Here is an 18,840-nt window from a genome sequence, read left to right on the forward strand (position 1 = left end):
TCTTTTCCAACCTCTATGATTCTGTGATAAGCGATGAAGGCTGCATACCACTACAGTAAATCAGCAGTCTCAACAGAGCTTTCGGAAACTGTTAATTGGCCATCCTTGAATATGGTTTTACAGCCTCTTTGCTTGTAGGGAATCAGGTGTAACTGTAAAAGCCATGGTGGAGGCTTATTTTGAACTTGCATTCTCATAATCTAGTTTTATGGTTTGCAAACTCATTATATCTCTTTTTCTGTAGAATTATGTAGAAGAAAAGCTTATTCCTACTTGGAATTGGATGGTTAGTATCATGGACTCTACTGAAGCTCAGCTGCGTTATGGTTCTGCGTTAGCATCTGCTGGTGATCCTGGGCATCCAAATCATCCTCTCCATGCTTCTCAGAACTCAGCCAGAAGGGAAAGGATGACAGCCCGTGAGGAAGCTAGCTTAAGAACACTTGAGGGAAGAAGGTATGAAAATAGTTTGATTACTGCATGCAATATGTATTACCAGTTTTACAGTCAAATCTTCTTCTTCACTGACATTTTAGGAGTCTGATTTTGTAATGCAGCAGTGTAGTTACTGTTCTGATTTAAGTTGCCTTCCTGTGTCACTGCTACTATTTGGTTTATTCTGAAGTACTAGATTAATCTCAAGTATTAACTGTTTATAATATACTGCACCTGCGCTGCTTATAGTAAAGCGTAAAACTATGATTGCTCCTCTTATTATCACACTGGGTTTTTTTTTGGGGGGGGGAGGGGTTGAATTTTTACATCCATGTTTCAAAGATAGAGACTAATATGTAAAGGATGCATTCTACTATGATGCCTAATCTCTTTGTGTTCAATTCTTCTCTTGCCCTAGACGTGCTACTTTACTCAGTGCTCGTCAGGGAATGATGTCAGCACGGGGTGATTTCCTGAACTACGCACTGTCTTTGATGCGTTCCCACAATGATGAGCACTCGGATGTTCTTCCTGTTCTAGATGTCTGTTCACTAAAGCACGTAGCATATGTTTTTCAAGCCCTCATTTATTGGATTAAAGCAATGAATCAACAGACAACGCTGGATACTCCTCAGCTGGAACGGAAAAGGTATCAAGGCTGACTCGTAGAAACAAAAACTTCTGTAAAAGTGGCATATGCCCTTTTGTTTCAGTCACAGGCATTGTTACTCAGTGACTCATATAAATATATATCTATATATCTCTGCATGTGTGTGTAGTAGCATGTATATTATAAAAATAATATATATAATGGTGTATAATGTACATGTTTCATTGATAAGCCTGTTGCAGTATCCAGTTCAAATCTTCTTATGCTGATTGCTGTAAAAAGTTTTTCTTACCACTGAAACTTGAGTTTGATTTTTAACTCCTTGGCAGTGCCTCTAAAAGATGTATTCTGGACAATTTCTCAGCTGAAAAATGCAATCTGCTCCTTACATTTAACATGATAACAACTTACAATTCTGTCAAACATGTTAAGAATGACAAGGGAGAAAATGTCACAAGTCTGGTATGATGGGCTTAGTAGTTCTGTTTTCCATTTGATGGTGGGTTTTTGAGACTTACCTGATGATTTAAAGCACAGTAGGTAAATCAATAGCTGAAAATGTCCATAAATTGAAAATCCTTGCTACTTCAACTATAGCATTTTACAAGTTGCATTTATTACTTTTTACAATGTTTTAAGGTTTTTTTTAGAAATGTTCTTTGATTTGAAGTGGCAATTAATGATGATAGAAATGTCCACATGTTGGTAGCCTACACCATCTGTTCCCATTTCTTACTAAGTTTTGAGGTAATGTTCCTGAATAGTCCTGCTCAGCAGCTAAATAAACGCAAAACTTTGTTCCTTGCTGCCCCTAATTTTCTGTATCGCAGGTCAAGTTAACTTTTTCCTTTTCTTTACAAATTTAGTAACTGTAAAATAGGAGGTATGGATATATATTAGACTGCTGCTTTAGTTCCAGTGTTATGTTCAATACATTTTGATAATGTAAGGCTTGGTATGACCTCAAACTGTATACCAGAGGATGCTGCTGTCAACAGTAGCTTCCTCACAAGTCAGGGTGATTTAACACAATAAGTGTTAGTGTTTGTGCTGGCTGGCTTGAGCAGTTATAGCTGTGGCTTTAGACCTTTTCCAGGCAATAACATACTTCTGGAATCTGCTTTGTCCCCAAAAATTCACATACTGAAATCTGTCAAACAACTGTTCACCAAAGAATTGCCAAATTCCCATGAAATGCCTCTGAAACGATGAAGGGCCTAGACCTTTTCAGTTACAGGGGAGTGGTTCAAATTCAGAGAGTCAGTTCTACATAGTCAGCTCTAGTCATACTCTACAGTACCTTGATTTTAGAGTGAGTTAGTTCATGTTATGTATAACTCTCAAGTACAGTTACTGATTATGCTCTTGCTTTTGTTGATTGCTACAGATGTAAATGTTTTGCTTAATGTTTTCTTCAAGAGGATTGACTTTTCTTTTTTCCTTTTATTTTTCTTAAGAACTCGGGAACTTTTGGAACTGGGTCTTGATAATGAAGATTCAGAACATGAAAATGATGATGACACCAATCAAAGTTAGTATGCAGAAACACTTCCATAGTATGCCAAAATGTGACACTTTCTTACTGTTTTTTCCCCTTTAGCTAGCTGAGACTTTGAATAAACTTTGCTACTTATATATGTTAGATTAAAGCAATGAAAAAATGTCATTTTAAAGTTGGGTTTTAGTAAGATTTTTTGTACCACTGTTACTTTACCAAATCTCTTCTGGCATTGTCTGTTCTCATTTTGGGGCCCTCTTTTTGTCTCCTTTCTCTCTAAATTGCAGAATTTGTGCCCTTACTTACCATTCTACACAATGACAGAATTTAAAATTTTAATCAAACTGATTTTTTTTGACCTTATGAAACTGCTGCTGAAAATGGTAGAATCTATACTCTGTACCAAAATACATATAGTGTAGGCGTGCATGTTCAGTAAAGTTAGTTACAATAAAAAAATCAAAATGATGACTAAGCAACTTAATGAAAATACGAGATGAGTGGAAGCATCCTGTAGAGGTGTTAAATTTGCAGAGATGGATTGCATTGCTGCTTCTCCAGTCAGATGGCCAGGAGGGCAGCGTATTAATTTTTGGTATTTTAAATCATTTGCTTTTATAACTGTGAAAACTGAATTGGAGTCTTCTCTGATATTTAGGTGCTACACTCAATGACAAAGACGATGACTCCCTCCCAGCAGAGACTGGCCAGAACCATCCGTTTTTCAGACGATCAGACTCTATGACGTTCCTGGGCTGCATTCCACCCAATCCTTTTGAGGTTCCTCTGGCAGAGGCCATTCCCCTGGCAGACCAGCCCCATCTATTACAGGTGACATCAGAGATGGTGTTCTGCAAGAAGATTGCAGTTTGCTTTGTCATTTCTAACTGAAGTATATTATTTACCCAGAATGCTTTTGTTAATTTTCAGCCCAATGCTCGCAAAGAAGATCTGTTTGGCCGACCAAGTCAGGGTCTGTACTCATCTTCTGCCAACACTGGGAAATGCTTAATGGAAGTTACAGTGGATAGAAACTGCCTTGAGGTAGATTTAAAGGTTTTGTTATTTTAAACAATAGTGTAATTAAGTTAGTACCTTAATTCCTTAAAAAGACACTTCAATGTTTTCAGAGACAATTTTAAGTAGCTTTCAGAATGATAATTTAAAAGCCCAGTAAGTGCGAAAACTTGAACTTCTTATGAAAAGTATGCTTCATTTTTTTTAAATGTAGGACCTCTTATGATTACTGATTTATAGAAGATTTCAGGCAATATTTTTAAAAGCTGCAGTACAATGCCAAGTTTATTTTTAAATGCTGATTATATAATTATTTGTGATAAAAAGAATTAAATCTCCCTATAGCCTGGTAGATTTGACTTGCCTACAAGAGTGAGCAAATGGTAAGGGTATGAAACGCAAACATGAAGTGGGAGAATGGTTTTTTCGTATTTGTTGAAATGATTGAGGTTTTTGTGTTTTAAGAGGTCAGTTACAGTGCTAACTTTTGCTTGGTTTAAAAATAATATAAAAATTCTCTGAAAAAGCTTTCTAGACTGCTCTGAAAGTGCAATTAAATTTTATTTCTCCTTGTTTAGGTTCTTCCAACTAAAATGTCTTATGCAGCCAACTTAAAAAATGTTATGAGCATGCAAAATCGGCAAAAGAAGGAAGGGGAGGAACAAAACGTGCCTACAGAAGAATCTGAGAGTTCAAAGCCAGGGCCTTCAGCTCATGATCTTGCAGCACAACTGAAAAGCAGCTTGTTGGCGGAGATAGGATTGACAGAAAGTGAAGGACCACCTCTGACATCTTTCAGGTAGTTTGAGTTACAAATTACTCTGTGAAATATTACTGAACTGATAAAGGCATATTTGGGACTCCGAAAAGTCCTTTTAAATTAAAATGGGTAGCTTACTTTAGTTTGAATTTGTAAGTTGTGTTTGGTAGCTTTTAAAATGAACAGTTGAACAGTCTTCAAAGAAGTCTGTGCAAACTGTAGAAGTCCTTTACTACCTGACTTCTGCTGGAGACCAGCTACAGTGTCCTGGGTAGTGAAGTTTAAAAACTGGAATTGACAGCTTGCCATCTGTGTCTGGTGATACTGACCAGACTATAGGCAGTTAGGGATGGAATTGCCCTCGCTTTGAATTAGAGCTTTTTTTAAAAATTAAGGTCTTGATTGAAGGGAGACGATAACAGTGAATTCCATGTAGCAGTGAAGTTAGATGCTTTGAGAGTAATTTAATTTCTCTTTGGAAGCAAGGCTTACTTTTCAGCTAAAACTAAGCAGCTTCATGTGCTTTTGTCCACAAACTTATTGTGCTGTGTTGTTGTTTATCAAAAATAACTTATTTGAAGGCAGAGGATAAGAAAAAGCAGCAGTACACAAAAAAGTGTCTGAAATTTAACTTAGTTTTGCTTGTCTGTCACTTTTTCCCTCCTCCTGTCAGGCCACAGTGTAGCTTCATGGGCATGGTTATATCCCATGACATGTTGCTGGGACGTTGGCGCCTTTCTTTAGAGTTGTTCGGTAGAGTATTCATGGAAGACGTGGGAGCAGAGCCTGGATCGGTATGTATTTCCCAGTGTAAGGACAGTTCTTCTTACAGCTAAATTGTGAACCTCCCCCATTATTCTGATTTTTGTTTGGGTTTTTTTCTCTTTTTTTTTACTTTAAGATCTTGACTGAATTAGGTGGCTTTGAAGTTAAGGAATCAAAATTCCGCAGGGAGATGGAAAAACTTAGAAACCAGCAATCCAGGGATTTAACGTTGGAGGTAAAAAATGTTAGTTTATCTTCTAAATTTGTTTTCATTAAAAGTTCAATTATCATCCAGTGCAACTTGATAGGAGAGGCTGTATTTCAGAGTCTACAAGCAGGTGTCTGAAACCTTACTGTGAGCTGTGTTGCAATTATTCTGTAGTTTTTCACAGTCTAATTGCTATTTTCTGAGTCTGTGCAGAAGTGTCCAGAAACTTTTTGTGAAGCTGAAATTCTCTGTGCAATGATTGGTAAGGGAAAGAAAATCTTTTTGTGTTTTTTACTAGGTTGATCGAGACAGAGATCTTCTAATTCAGCAGACGATGAGGCAGCTCAACAATCATTTTGGTCGCAGGTGTGCTACTACTCCGATGGCTGTACACAGAGTAAAAGTCACTTTTAAAGATGAGCCAGGAGAAGGCAGCGGTGTAGCACGAAGCTTTTATACTGCCATTGCACAGGCTTTTCTGTCAAATGAGAAACTGCCAAATCTAGATTGTATTCAGAATGCCAACAAGGGCACCCATACAAGTAAGTGATCCACAGCAGTTCATCTACAGATAACATTCATAAAAGTATTGGATGCTTTTTTTACGTTGAAATACTTGGCATTGTCTCATTAGCTCAGCATGGGAACTATGAAAATTGTGCATGTTACCTCTCAGAGGCAAGGAAACGGCTTTTTTTCTGCTTTCAGAAACAAGAAGCTCTTGTTTTTCTCGAAGCAAGAGACTGCTTTAGATGTTACCAGCTTTTTTGAGCATCTTTCTCTCCAGTAGGTAATAATTGTCAAGATTTTAGCTAGTAAGAGCTTATACAGTTTAATATGACAGCTACATCTGGCTTGTCACAAATACATTTTAATGTTTTTGAAAGTATATGTAAACTCTTGGAGTATTTTGGCATTTGTGAGTTCTTACTCACTTCAGGTTCCTTTCTTAAGTTTGTCTGATCTGGTTTGACCCAGATCACTACTTTAAGTGAAGCTGTTCTGTCTCATTGCTGTCTTTCAAGCTATCTTCCAAAACTGTGTCCTTACACTGAAACTTAGGTGGGAGAGAGAAATATAAATATGTTTAAGCTTATGAGGTTTTTTTCGCCTTCAGGTCTGATGCAGAGATTGCGAAATAGGGGGGAGAGAGATCGGGAAAGGGAGCGAGAGAGAGAAATGCGGAGAAGTAGCGGCCTACGAGCTGGTTCTCGGAGAGACAGGGATAGGTAAGTGACATGTTTTTAATTTGTCAAATAGAATAATTGCATTGGCTATCTTCAGAAAAGATCCTTTTATTTCCTCAAATTAAAGGTATCTGTCTTTTTCACTGTCAGAAGCAATTTAGAGAGTAATTTCTTGAAATTCAATATGTACTTTAATTCTTTAAAGAGCAATTGTGCTTACTTTAATTCTTTAAAGAGCAATTGTGCTTACTTTAATTCTTTAAAGAGCAATTGTGCTTACTTTAGCACTGAGGAATCATGTCTTAACCGTCTGCCACAAATCTCTCCTGATAGAATGTCTGACTGCTGTATCCAGACTACTAGTAGCATTAACATCTGGTTCATTCTCTGTTTCTGAATCATTCTCTCCAAGCACCTATGAGCAACACTACTATTTCAGCACAAAAGCTAATGCTGTTTTGAATCTGTGTACAAATTATATTGTTCCAGAAGATTTTTGCATGTTTCCTCTGAAATGAGTACAAACTGCCCTAATTTTCTTAAGGGACTTTAGAAGACAACTTTCCATTGACACGCGGCCTTTTAGACCGGCATCAGAAGGAAATCCTAGCGATGACCCTGACCCTCTTCCAGCACACAGACAAGCCCTTGGAGAAAGGCTCTACCCTCGAGTGCAAGCAATGCAACCAGTAAGACTTATCTAATGCACTTAATGATACATTGTTCTTATAATTTTTAAATTTAAAAATCAATTTCCATGTCCATTATTGTTTAACATAACTGGAAATATTTGAATATATAGAGGTGTTTTTATATTCTTTGGCATCTTCTTAAGATTTTGTTTCTGTAATTTGTCATTTAGCTTAGGAGGTATCTTGTAATGCATTCTATATTTAAAATACTAAAACTTTCATAAAACCATATTTGAAAATGAGAGAACTGGAGGAGAATAGTAAGACCTGTCATTCCTTATCCCCAGGCGTTTGCAAGTAAAATCACAGGAATGTTGTTGGAATTGTCCCCTGCTCAGCTGCTTTTGCTGCTAGCTAGTGAAGATTCCCTTAGAGCAAGAGTTGATGAAGCAATGGAACTCATTATTGCACATGGCAGGTAAAGTATCAGGGATTTAGATAAGAAATGAAAACTGATTTTGTGGCCAAAGCACTTGTACTGTACTACATCTAACTCTGACACGTTAACTTTTTCCTTGCTTTGTTCTAGATGTTTTACTTTGGACAAGTGACTTGTTGACTTTGGTTTAATCTAATCTAATCTGGTTTCAGAATATGACAACTCCTTACTGTGAAATTAAATTTGCTTGCTTTTTTTTTTTTTTTTTTGTCATCCTCTCTCAAGGGAGAATGGTGCTGACAGTATATTGGATCTTGGATTGCTAGACTCTTCAGATAAAGTACAGGTAACAAACTGTTGCACAAATTAAATTTACTTAAGATCTAGTTGTATCAGTTAATTTTAAAAACTTAAGCAACCAGAGCCTTCCTTAATCATGCAAGACAAAGTTCTGTTTAAATATCTTGTGGAGTTATCTTTTTTTTTTCTTTTGAAAAGATTAAGCAGTAATTACTCAAAAGTATAAAATGTTACTGTTAGGAAATATTAGGGAAAAACTTAACCAACGGAACTTGAGTCTTTGGGTCTAGTAGCAAAGGGCTTGTTGATGTGTGTCAGTAACTAGAAGTAATTTTGTTAATTAATGTTACGACTTTCCAAACAGGAAAATAGAAAGCGACATGGTTCCAGCCGCAGTGTAGTAGATATGGAACTAGATGATACAGATGATGGGGATGATAATGCACCACTTTTCTACCAACCTGGAAAACGAGGCTTTTATACACCAAGACCTGGTAAAAACACAGAAGCAAGGCTGAATTGTTTCAGAAACATTGGCAGGTATGCTCCTATTAACGTTCTAGTCTGAAAAAAATGCGATACACAAAATACCAGGGAGACTACCAATGATCCAAGCTGCAAAAACTTGTATTACTTTTATGCTCTATATTTTTCACCTGGAGCTAATTAGTGGAAAATTTGCACATGTCAACTGGAGGTTTATTTTCCTGTTAAATTCTTATTTGTATCTTTTTTTACAATCTGGAAGTTGTATACTGCAGAAAATATTTATTTTCTTAATTCTATATGTTCATGATTTTCTTTGGGGGATTGATGGGGCTGGAAAGCTAGCTACAGCTTAATTCTTAGACTATTTTTACTTTTTAAATGTGAGTGCTGAAAGATCTCCAATGTAATTTCTGTTGTACCAAAACAAAACCCAAACATTTATTTTCAGAATCCTAGGATTGTGCTTGTTGCAGAATGAACTATGTCCCATCACGTTAAATAGACATGTAATCAAAGTTCTTCTTGGCAGAAAGGTAAGTTGAACACAGAAATCTGAATTTTCTTTAATCACATAAAATCTCATATTTAAAACCTCCTTTTTTTTCCCTGACATGCACGTATTGACTAGCAGAGTTGATATTGGGAGTGTAAGGGTGCCTTTAAACTTAATTTGAGAAGTGTTAATTTTTTCATTTCCTACATTTTGAACTGAGTAAAGGTACTAGAAGTCAGGTACTTGATTAAAATGGGACTATTTGTAATAGGTTAGCTTTTGATTCTCTGTGGAAATAGCTTGCTGTCTCCCCTCTTTCTCTTCCTGAGACTGAAGGCTTGAAGAGAGAGTGTTGGGACAGTACTAGGCAATAGCATCTCAGTTTAAAGATATTTGAGAGAACTCATTGAATTGAATTGTAATTAAAATTTTGTATCAGGTGTAAGTATAATTTAATTCAGAGCTATAATTGCCTAAACTTTTGGCAAAAATGCTTCTGCACCGCAATAAAGACTTAACTGTGTGCTGCATTATAAGTTCTGTCGGATGCAACAAACTGAAACCAAGGTTTGTTACTGCTGGTCTTTTCTTAAAAACAGTGTTGATCACATCATCAGTTACCCAGCATAGATCTGATCTGTAATGAAAAAGGGTTAATGGCAGAAGGATACGTCTCCAAATATCCCCTGGTATCTTCTGAGAGAGATTCCCTGCTAATTCTTTTTTTTCCAAGTTTTCATCTTGAATATGTATTCCTTCCAGTTAAACATTGGATGCATCAAAGAATATTTCAGTTAGATTTAGTGTAGTTTTGTTAGTAGGTGACTTTTCTCTCCAGGCTGATGTAAGAAGCAAGGAACTATAGCAAACAGCAAGAAGCAGACATTGGTATCTGAATTATTGGAAACCGTGGTGTGCAGATGCTGGGCCATCAGTCATTTAAATGTGTATATGTAGCAGCAGCGTGTGTTTGTTTGAGTGGAGGGGAACTTCCAGCGTTTTGGAGCACCAAGGCAAATTGTTTCCAACTTCAGTCAACCTCCTTCAAATCTCTGTTGATGTAGGTGATATGCAGAAGAATTTGCTTAAAGAAACCCTATAAATTTTCTTTGTAACCTTAATGCCCTTAATAGCAGGAAACGCTTTATAGGTGTATCTTTACGTTCTGCTAATGCAGTTCAGTTGAATATTCTAATGTACCTTCAAAACCAGGGTGCAGATAGGAGTTTGCCAATATTTCCAAGTGTTTGTGTGCTTTGTGTGGGTTATGCACTGCTGTATGCTGGTGCATAGATTAAGCACAGATCACCTAATTTTGAAAATATTTTTAAACAACTGGTATGTTTCAAACACCTGTCTTTTTTTTTTAATAGGTGAACTGGCATGACTTTGCTTTTTTTGATCCGGTTATGTATGAAAGCCTTCGGCAACTTATCCTCGCTTCCCAGAGTACAGATGCTGATGCAGTTTTTGCAGCGATGGATTTAGCCTTTGCGATAGACCTGTGTAAGGAGGAGGGTGGAGGGCAGGTAAGCACAGCTAAACCTGTGTCTCTGTAGGTTCAGAATTCGACAGCTTATGCATGTTATAGTGTACCCATAATCCACACTCTTCTCAGATGGCAGAGATAATGTTTTACCCCCTCCTAGATGGAAATACAGTGTTCTTAGACATGGAAGTGTGGGGTTTTTTTTCCTTGAAGGTGATGTAGATCCTACCATAAAGCCTGCATAGCATAGTCAATCCTAGGGAATCTCTAAAGCTATCCTGAAGCAGTAAATTTTGCTTGTTTTTAGAGGGATATTAGGCCATAAATCACTGTTCAGCATACTGTGGCTGTTGTAATGATCTCATTTCCTTTTTTTCTTTTTTTTTCCCTTTTTAAATGGTCCTTGTTACTTTGCCATAGGTTGAACTTATTTCCAATGGTGTAAATATACCAGTTACTCCTCAGAATGTATATGAGTATGTCCGGAAATACGCAGAACACCGAATGCTGGTAGTAGCAGAGCAACCTCTTCATGTAAGTCTTTGGTGGAGTGTTTAAAAAAAAAAAAAAAGTAAAATTAAAATAAAATCTATAAGATTTCAGTCAGTTAATTCTTTTCCTCACTATGGTATTGCTAATCAGGTTTCTTTTTAAGTCTTGACAGCTTGATTAAAAATATTTAATCTTCTAATTTTTTTGTAATTGTATAGCTGTTTATGCAGTACTGTGAAGACTGAGTGCTTTGAGCAATTTCTCTTTTTCATAGAATGAAAGATAATTTCTTTTAAACTTGATCTCATGGGTTAAGCATATATGTTCAGTTGAGCCCAAAGGACACATATCCTCTTGGAATTTTTGCTTTATATTTAGCAGCTACTTTGTTCTAATAATCTGTCATCTGTGATTTGTTTAGCCTTATAAACAAAGATTAAAAAGAAATTTCAAAATATTTGCATAAATCACCTTGAACTTCTGACTTGATTGTGTCCTTGTTTTAAAAGGAAAAATCAGTTATGAAACATACAACTTTGTTCTTATTTTACTAGCCTGGCAAGAAACCTAACAATTCACTATAAACTTGAATTAAAAACAATTTGGTTTTCAAAGGGCTTTTTAAATAAAAGATATGGAATAATACATTTTTGTAAACAGGTAATGAAGGTCCAATGTTTTCAGGATATTATATAAATAAAGTATGCACGTGTGTATATATAACATTCTTAAAGTAGAATTGGCCTGTGACTCTCGGGGGAAGCAAAGTGAAAATATCATGCAAGATGAATTTCTTGTAATTCTCATCAGATTCAGTGTAGCTCAGCAAAACACCTGAACTTTTCAGCATGAGAGAGTACATTTGCTTCTGCTCCTGGTGAAATATTAGTTAAAACCATTCCTAAAAAAAAGTAGGTAGGTTTTAACAGACTGGTGGAGTTCTCTGAGAAAATTTGCGTCTCAGATGGTAGAGGTTTGAAAGAACAGCTAGGAGAATAATGAATTTTGAGTTAATGGGATTTCACCAGGAACTTGTCAGTAAGGCATTTAAGGTCAGGGTGAAAGTGATACTGCTGTAATGTGCATCTTGTGGCTTTCACTTCAGGCAATGAGGAAGGGTCTCCTGGATGTACTTCCAAAGAATTCATTAGAAGATCTGACAGCAGAAGATTTCAGGCTTCTGGTAAATGGCTGTGGTGAAGTAAATGTGCAAATGCTAATCAGCTTTACCTCTTTCAATGATGAGTCAGGTATGAAATAACTTATTTCTTCAGAAACAGAGTTGCAGAGATAACTTAACACTGGTTGTTCTGTGTGGAGTAGAGTTACCAGCATTAAACTTAAACTACCTCTTCAAATTTGACATCAGTTCATAAGTCACTTAAAGTCCTAATGAAATTATTACTGTGTTTTTTACATACCTTTGAAAAGATTTAACTTCAGTTGAGGTGGGGAAACACATTTTCCAACTTTGCTGTCACTTGATGTTAAACACAAGGATTGTATTATCGGTAGTATATCTGTCCTTCTGAAAGTAAAAGTATGTGTATTAGTTACTAAATTACTAGTGTCTCAATATCAGGACTTTACGAATGAGATTGTAGCTGAGATCTAACTTGCAGCACATGTAAACCAGACCTCTTTAATATGTTTTGTTCAGTGTCCCATCTGAATTATACATCTTTTTTCTTATTTCACACAGGAGAAAATGCTGAGAAGCTTTTGCAGTTCAAGCGTTGGTTTTGGTCCATAGTCGAGAAGATGAGTATGACAGAAAGACAAGATCTAGTAAGTTGTCCATTCTCAATGGAACTGTGCAGAAGAACTGGAATTACTTTGGCATTGTTACTGGTTTTAACTGTGTTTACCTGCAGAGACTGTATGTGAAGAATTAACGTGGCAGAGCAGGGTCATAGGGATTGATTAGACGTTCAGTTCTGGAAACGTCAGGTGTGAATCCTACACCAACTGAAAGGAAGCGCGGTGTGTCCTTACCCATATTCACAGGTCTCTCATGGACGCACAGCTGCAGTCTGCACAGTCGTTCTTAACCTGAGTAGCTGTGGTTAGTCACCGGTGTTGTGGGCTAGTAGGGTTTTGAGGCTGAGTTCTCTTCCTGCATCAGCTGCTCTCCTGGCTCCTGTGTATCCTGAGGGCAGCACCTGTGTCCTCTCTAAGATGTCAGTAACGATACTATCTCCTTCCCAAAGCCTTTAGAAAGCCTTCATGAGAAGCATGAAAGAACAAGATACTGTTCAGGGGGTTTCATTTTGGAAAACTTGCCTGTAAATTGTATTTGTTGTATGCTTCTTAAAACTTATTTGCCTTTAACTTCCTACTGCTTAAGGTGCTATCTTTCCTTTACAGTTTGCTAAGAGGAAACAAGGACTAACCTGACAAGCAGGAAATGTAGACCGCATTTGTTAAGGAATGTCTGTGGTTATACTTTGGTTGTGACTCTGCTCTGCAAGTCAGTATTTCACACTTGAGACACTAAACCAAATATTCTCTGTTGCTGCCTTTTGTTAGTGACTACAGAATAGAGTACTTGTACAGACAGGTTTGAGAGAGATCTCTGATGCGTTTTGTATCAATGGCAGTCACCATCCTCCCAGGTGTATTTTTGAGGACATCTCATTTACAGAGGTTTTTTTGATATAGGATCATTTTGAGTGCTGCTTTTATCAGTTTTGACAGAAGTTTATAATATAACAAGCAGTTGAGGAAAGGAAATAAAGGAGCGACTACGAAAGAATGTAGTATGACCACTGAATTTCATTGGCATTTTGAACAGAACAGAGTATGATCAAGCTTGCTGTGACTGTGCAGTTCTTCTTTAACCTATCCCTACACAACATGGAGGCAATATGAATTTTAGCCTTATACAGCAGAGTTTTAAACTCAGTCTTCTTTTTTCAGGTTTACTTTTGGACCTCAAGTCCATCATTGCCTGCCAGTGAGGAGGGATTCCAGCCTATGCCATCAATCACAATAAGACCACCAGATGACCAACATCTTCCTACAGCAAATACTTGTATTTCTCGCCTTTATGTCCCACTCTATTCCTCTAAGCAGATTTTGAAACAGAAATTGTTACTCGCCATTAAGACCAAGAATTTTGGTTTTGTGTAGAGTATAAAAAGTGTGTATTGCTGTGTAATATTACTAGCTAAGTTTTGTAGATTTTTCCATTTGTCTATAAAAGTTTATGAAAGTTAATGCTGTCATGCCCCTGGTGGTACTTTAAAGATTTAAATGCAAACATTCCTGTACTAAATTTGTAACGTAAAGGCCTAAGGAGCACTGGCAAGATCTGATTGCAACAGTTTGCTAGTCAATAACTCCTTTGCCTAACCCCAGCCAAAGATGACAGCAGAACAATATAATTTACACTGTGATTTATCTTTTTGCTGAGGGAAAATATGTAAAATGTTCTGAAAATTCACTGCTGCCTTTGTGGAAAGTGTTTCAGCAAAGGTTCTTGTATAGAGGGAGTAGGGAATTTCGAAATAAAAAATTAAGTATGTTCTGTGTTTTATTTTAACTTTTTTTAATGGTGTTTAATTTGTGGTTGGCTGCAGTTGTGTATCATGTATATTGAACTTGTAAAAAGTTCCTGACAGCTCATATCCCAGAGTTGGGATTGTTCACTTATGAAACCACTTTCATTGCATTTTTTTGTTCTGATTGCATTGAACTCTGGCGCATCAGATACCATCACTAATATTTTGCATGTAATCTGTACCTTTAGTGGGGGTTTTTTTTTGTACATATGATGAGGCCAATGCACAGTATTTCATAGTTCACAATCAACATTTTTGTATCCCTGTTTCAGTGAACAGACAGTCAGGAGATTGTTCCACTACCAGTTCTAACCCGACACTTGTACTACGTTATCTATGTAAACTCAGCCTGGGCACTTTCTGGTAACTGTAAAATGTTTATAAGATCATGATTATTGAAGATACATTTTGGAAAACTTTAATGTTCGTGAGCAGTTTAACTTCTTTTGTATCTAGCCTTTTTTTAAGTATCTTGTTACAGTTTTTTAATAAAGAAATTACAGACAAAATACCAAGTTATACTGAAGAAACAATAGTTTTTATTTATTTAGCTATTTATACTTTAGCTAACAGCATACACTAAACACAGTTGTTCATTAAAAATCTGAATCTTGTAACTGAAAAATTGACCTGCAGAAGACATTCAGCCCACATTTTACAGTTAGCAGAGAATCCTGAATGAAACGGGCCAGGCAACTCCTCCTTTTCACAGAATTGGTTTGAAGGGAAAGTGGCTTGTTCTGAAAAATCTCAAGGTAATTAGGTTAGAGTAAAATCCTCAAACTGCATTGTAGTGGGTTCTACTGTATGTTCACTTTTGAAGTGGTTGGTTCTTTTTGGGGAGGGTTGTCTTTGACCATAACTTAGGATTTGTGTTCTCTAATGCTTGAGAGATTTTTGAGAGTTAGGAAGTGATTAATAAAGGAAGGAGCTACTCTTTCTGTGTCAAAACAAATTTCTGAAAGCTTAGCAGACTGAAGTGTTAAAGGTTAAGAGCTTCTGTGGTGGTAATGGTTCCCCTCTTTCGTGCTTCTCCACCCCAGGAGTCCATGTTAGTGATTTTTTTTTTTTTTTAATTCCTTTTGTTGGGAAGAGCTAGAGTTCCATCAAAATCTGAATGCAGTTCGCCTTTGCCAGAGCTCCCACTGGGTTTTCCTTTCTGCAAGCTAGTTGAGGATGACCAGAAGTTTCCTACAGCTGTGATGTTCAAAAAAGCCTCTGTTTTCATAATTTCTTAAGTTTCTAGAGGTATGGAGGACAGTTGAGATCAGAAATTCTGATCACCAGCTGCCAAATCCTGTTTTCTAAATAAGGCTGACTGTTCCAGGCTTGTGTAGTTAAACTGCAGATAAATCAAGTAAACAGATGTAGATTTATTTCTGCATGCACCACTTCCTAAATCAATTCTCCTAGAAAAGGATAGTGCACGTGTCCGAGGGTTGGAGCCTACTCTGGATTTCCTGTGGTGATCTCCAGTGTATCTTAAGTTCAAAACTATCAGATTTTGCTATGTTAGTATCAATTACAAATGAAAAGCAGTACAGCTACACAAGTCTAGCTCTAGGTGTATTAGTATAGAGAAAATTTATCCTGGTCTGGCTGTTTTCATATCCTAAGGAGGACAGTTACAAGGGTACAAAGCAACATCTACCTTATGCCTGGAGTTCTAACTGGTGTAACTATTTCCATTACCAAAAACGCCTCTAACTGAAATGTGTACAGTTAGTAGAAAGCAACAAAAGAAACTGTTTAGAACAGGCATCAAATCTCCAGTCTGTAAAATAAAGCTCCCTCCCTCACAAAGCTTTGTGAGACTTGATGTATTAAAAAGTATCCAAGGCCCTTGGATGAAAGGCCATATATAAATGTAAAGTACTGTGTATATATATGTATTGTGTGTATATGTATATAAGTGTATGTGTATGTATAACATATAAATATATGTTATATGTATATATATTTCTGTATATAGCTTAAACATTTTTTTTAAGTCCTGTAATGTATAGCTAGACAACAATTATGCAGATAACTCACAGTAGCTCACCATATATACACACACAAGGCTTTCTGATAAGTGGAGAGAGAATCTAGAATGATTTATGCTGTCATCATTGACTTGAAATGTGTATGTAGCTTTATAAATAGCTTTTTTCCTCTGTATGGTATATTTAAACTATATCAAGATTTTAATAAGAAAAATGTTTATTAAAATCATACACCTCATCTCCCTTTGACTTAAGCCCTTCTGTTAGTTCTGAAAGTTCACTTTTAAGATGTGGTAGAGAAAGTAGTTCAAGGAAGGTTCTGTAATGTTTACATTTTTTTAGTAGTCTAAATCCTTAACTGTTCATACGTGCTGAAATAGGAGATAAAGGTAGCTACTAGTAAAATGTTAATCACCAACTGTTAGACTAGTTTCTATTCTGAATCTAGGGAAAATGGACATTTTAGCAGTAACTTCCATGGCTAATACTCAGCATTGGTTTCTGTTCGTTAGCTAACTGTATCCAGCATAAAAGCTAGATTGCTTCCTCAAGCTTTGATAATTTTCCAGAAGTGAAAAATTGTATGGACTTGTCATGAAGTGGCCTTTCCCATCTGTTTGGTTTGGGAGTGACTTTTCTTTCATGCAAGTGAGGCATGGGGTCATCAGGTGGCAGGCAGTGACAAAGCGGTAAGCTGGCCAAGCTGTGAACTGAAAGCAATACCCTTCGTGTACGGCAGCAGTCATTCGGGGAGGCAGAGGAACGGAAATTTTCCTCAGCTCTTAACCTACGTTTATCTTTGTATAATTTGCACAATAGTAGACAGACCAGCTGCTTTTCAAGAGTTTAGTTCCACGTGTGCATCCAAAGAGCAGCGCGTGGAGAGCAGGGTGTGAGCCTCTCCTCGGTCGCTGGCGTGCAGGTGGGGAAGTGCTCCAGCCACCGCCAACTGCCTCCCTGCCGTTCTGCTTCTCCTGGGGAGCCCTAGCTCAGCACGCGTCTTCATCGTTCTTACCACCACATCAGAGATGGTTCAGTAGATGAGCAGTAACCTCCTCAGAGGATGCTTCCTGCTGCTCTCCTTTAACTCCCTTTTATAGTGTCCTTCGAACCTGTGGATCATGTCTCTGTGTGTGAATCTGTAAATGCCACTCTGAGCTTTTTCTGTGTACTCTTTGTTTAACTGACACTTGCATTTCTCTGGCTTCCTCTCTCTAGGGCAAGCTACAGATACCTAGCTTAGTAGCTTTGATTCTCTTTTCAAGCTTCATACGCTGTGACCTTTTTTCTGAACTCTTCAGTTTGCCTTTTTAATAACGGGTCTGCCAAAAATCAAACGGAAAATTCTGCAGGTCTGGATTAACTGGATTTCAGTGCGCGTGGCATTTGCTTATCCTGAGGTCCGAATGTCCACGCACAGATTGAAATGTGTAGGTGAACAGGTCACGCGAAAGCTTCAGCAGCTATCTTGAACTGACAGCGCTGGGAGTTGTTGCGGGGTCTGTATGGGGAGGACACAAGCTGGCCGGCATTGTAGTGTAGTCATTGCCTGGGAGGACTTCCTGGCAGCATCAGGAGCACTGACGGGTCCTTTCCTAGTTGAAAATTGCTTTTGTGGTATTAATTTGCAGCTATTTGAGTTGCTGCCACAACCTGTGGCGAGGTTTCTCTACAAGAAGACTCTTTTTAGGAAATAGTTGTTTTGGACATACTGAAATTATTCACAAATTGATTTTCATACAGTGAACAGTTTTAAGCTGAAAAAGTGGATTTCACTTTAATTTAGAAATGAAAATTCTTTAATTTACCTGAAATGTCATTCTTCATATAAAAAATTGTATTTATAAAGCATTTTTAAAAGGCAGCTAAGTATTCATGAAATAAGTAATATCTTTTGGGGGAGGGAAGGAAGAGGCATTATAGTTCAAGCTCTGATGGGTGCATTTTAGATGCCTCAGCAGATAAAATTTTGGGACATACTTTGTATCAGTAACTTATTTTGCCTTGCCGTGAAAGAGTACTTTGCCCAAAAAGTTGTAATTGATGCTAGTATAGATTACATTTTTTCATTGCTTTTATTATTTTCAGAACCATGAACTTGCAGATTGTTCACATTCATGTATTTCCCAAGGAGAAAGTGGACAGACTTTTTTTTTTTTTTTTTAAGTGAATAAAAATTACTCCGTAGGACAGACCAAGCTTTGGGAATGCTGTGCTGCTGAGCCCGTAAGGTGTGTGTCTGTCTGTGGTGTACTAAAGGTGTGTGCTGCTGCTGCACCTCCACACGTTGCAAGTCGCAGAGCGAGAGAGCTGTTGTGAAGCTGCATTTCTATAGGTATGTTTATTCTGCTTGTAAACGATTTTACAGTTCAAGTGCTTTTCCGTATTTCAGTATCGGGTACATGATGTAATGAATTTAAATAAAACAGAGGTAACAGAAGTTGGTGGATTTTTGTGGAGGTGCAAGAACAGCCAACT

At 37.2% G+C, this 18,840-nt stretch overlaps 1 protein-coding gene across 1 annotated transcript; it reads left to right on the top strand.

Moving 5' to 3' along the window:
- Positions 1-204: 204 nt before the first annotated feature.
- LOC104466410 (E3 ubiquitin-protein ligase UBR5-like) lies at positions 205-14,892 on the top strand (the record flags this gene model as incomplete). The annotated part of the gene is given in 20 exon segments (XM_010079811.1): positions 205-456; positions 854-1,084; positions 2,503-2,576; positions 3,202-3,374; positions 3,474-3,587; positions 4,139-4,359; positions 4,994-5,114; positions 5,222-5,320; positions 5,592-5,835; positions 6,411-6,522; positions 7,025-7,169; positions 7,460-7,590; positions 7,837-7,897; positions 8,216-8,391; positions 8,789-8,873; positions 10,207-10,362; positions 10,743-10,856; positions 11,920-12,064; positions 12,517-12,602; positions 13,734-14,892. Coding segments are annotated over 20 exon segments (2,953 nt in total), but the record flags the coding sequence as incomplete, so codon positions are not given.
- Between the last annotated feature and the right edge of the window lie 3,948 nt (positions 14,893-18,840).

Source organism: Pterocles gutturalis, unplaced genomic scaffold, assembly GCF_000699245.1.
Source record: "Pterocles gutturalis isolate BGI_N339 unplaced genomic scaffold, ASM69924v1 scaffold11516, whole genome shotgun sequence".
Taxonomy (NCBI): Eukaryota; Metazoa; Chordata; class Aves; order Pterocliformes; family Pteroclidae; genus Pterocles; species Pterocles gutturalis.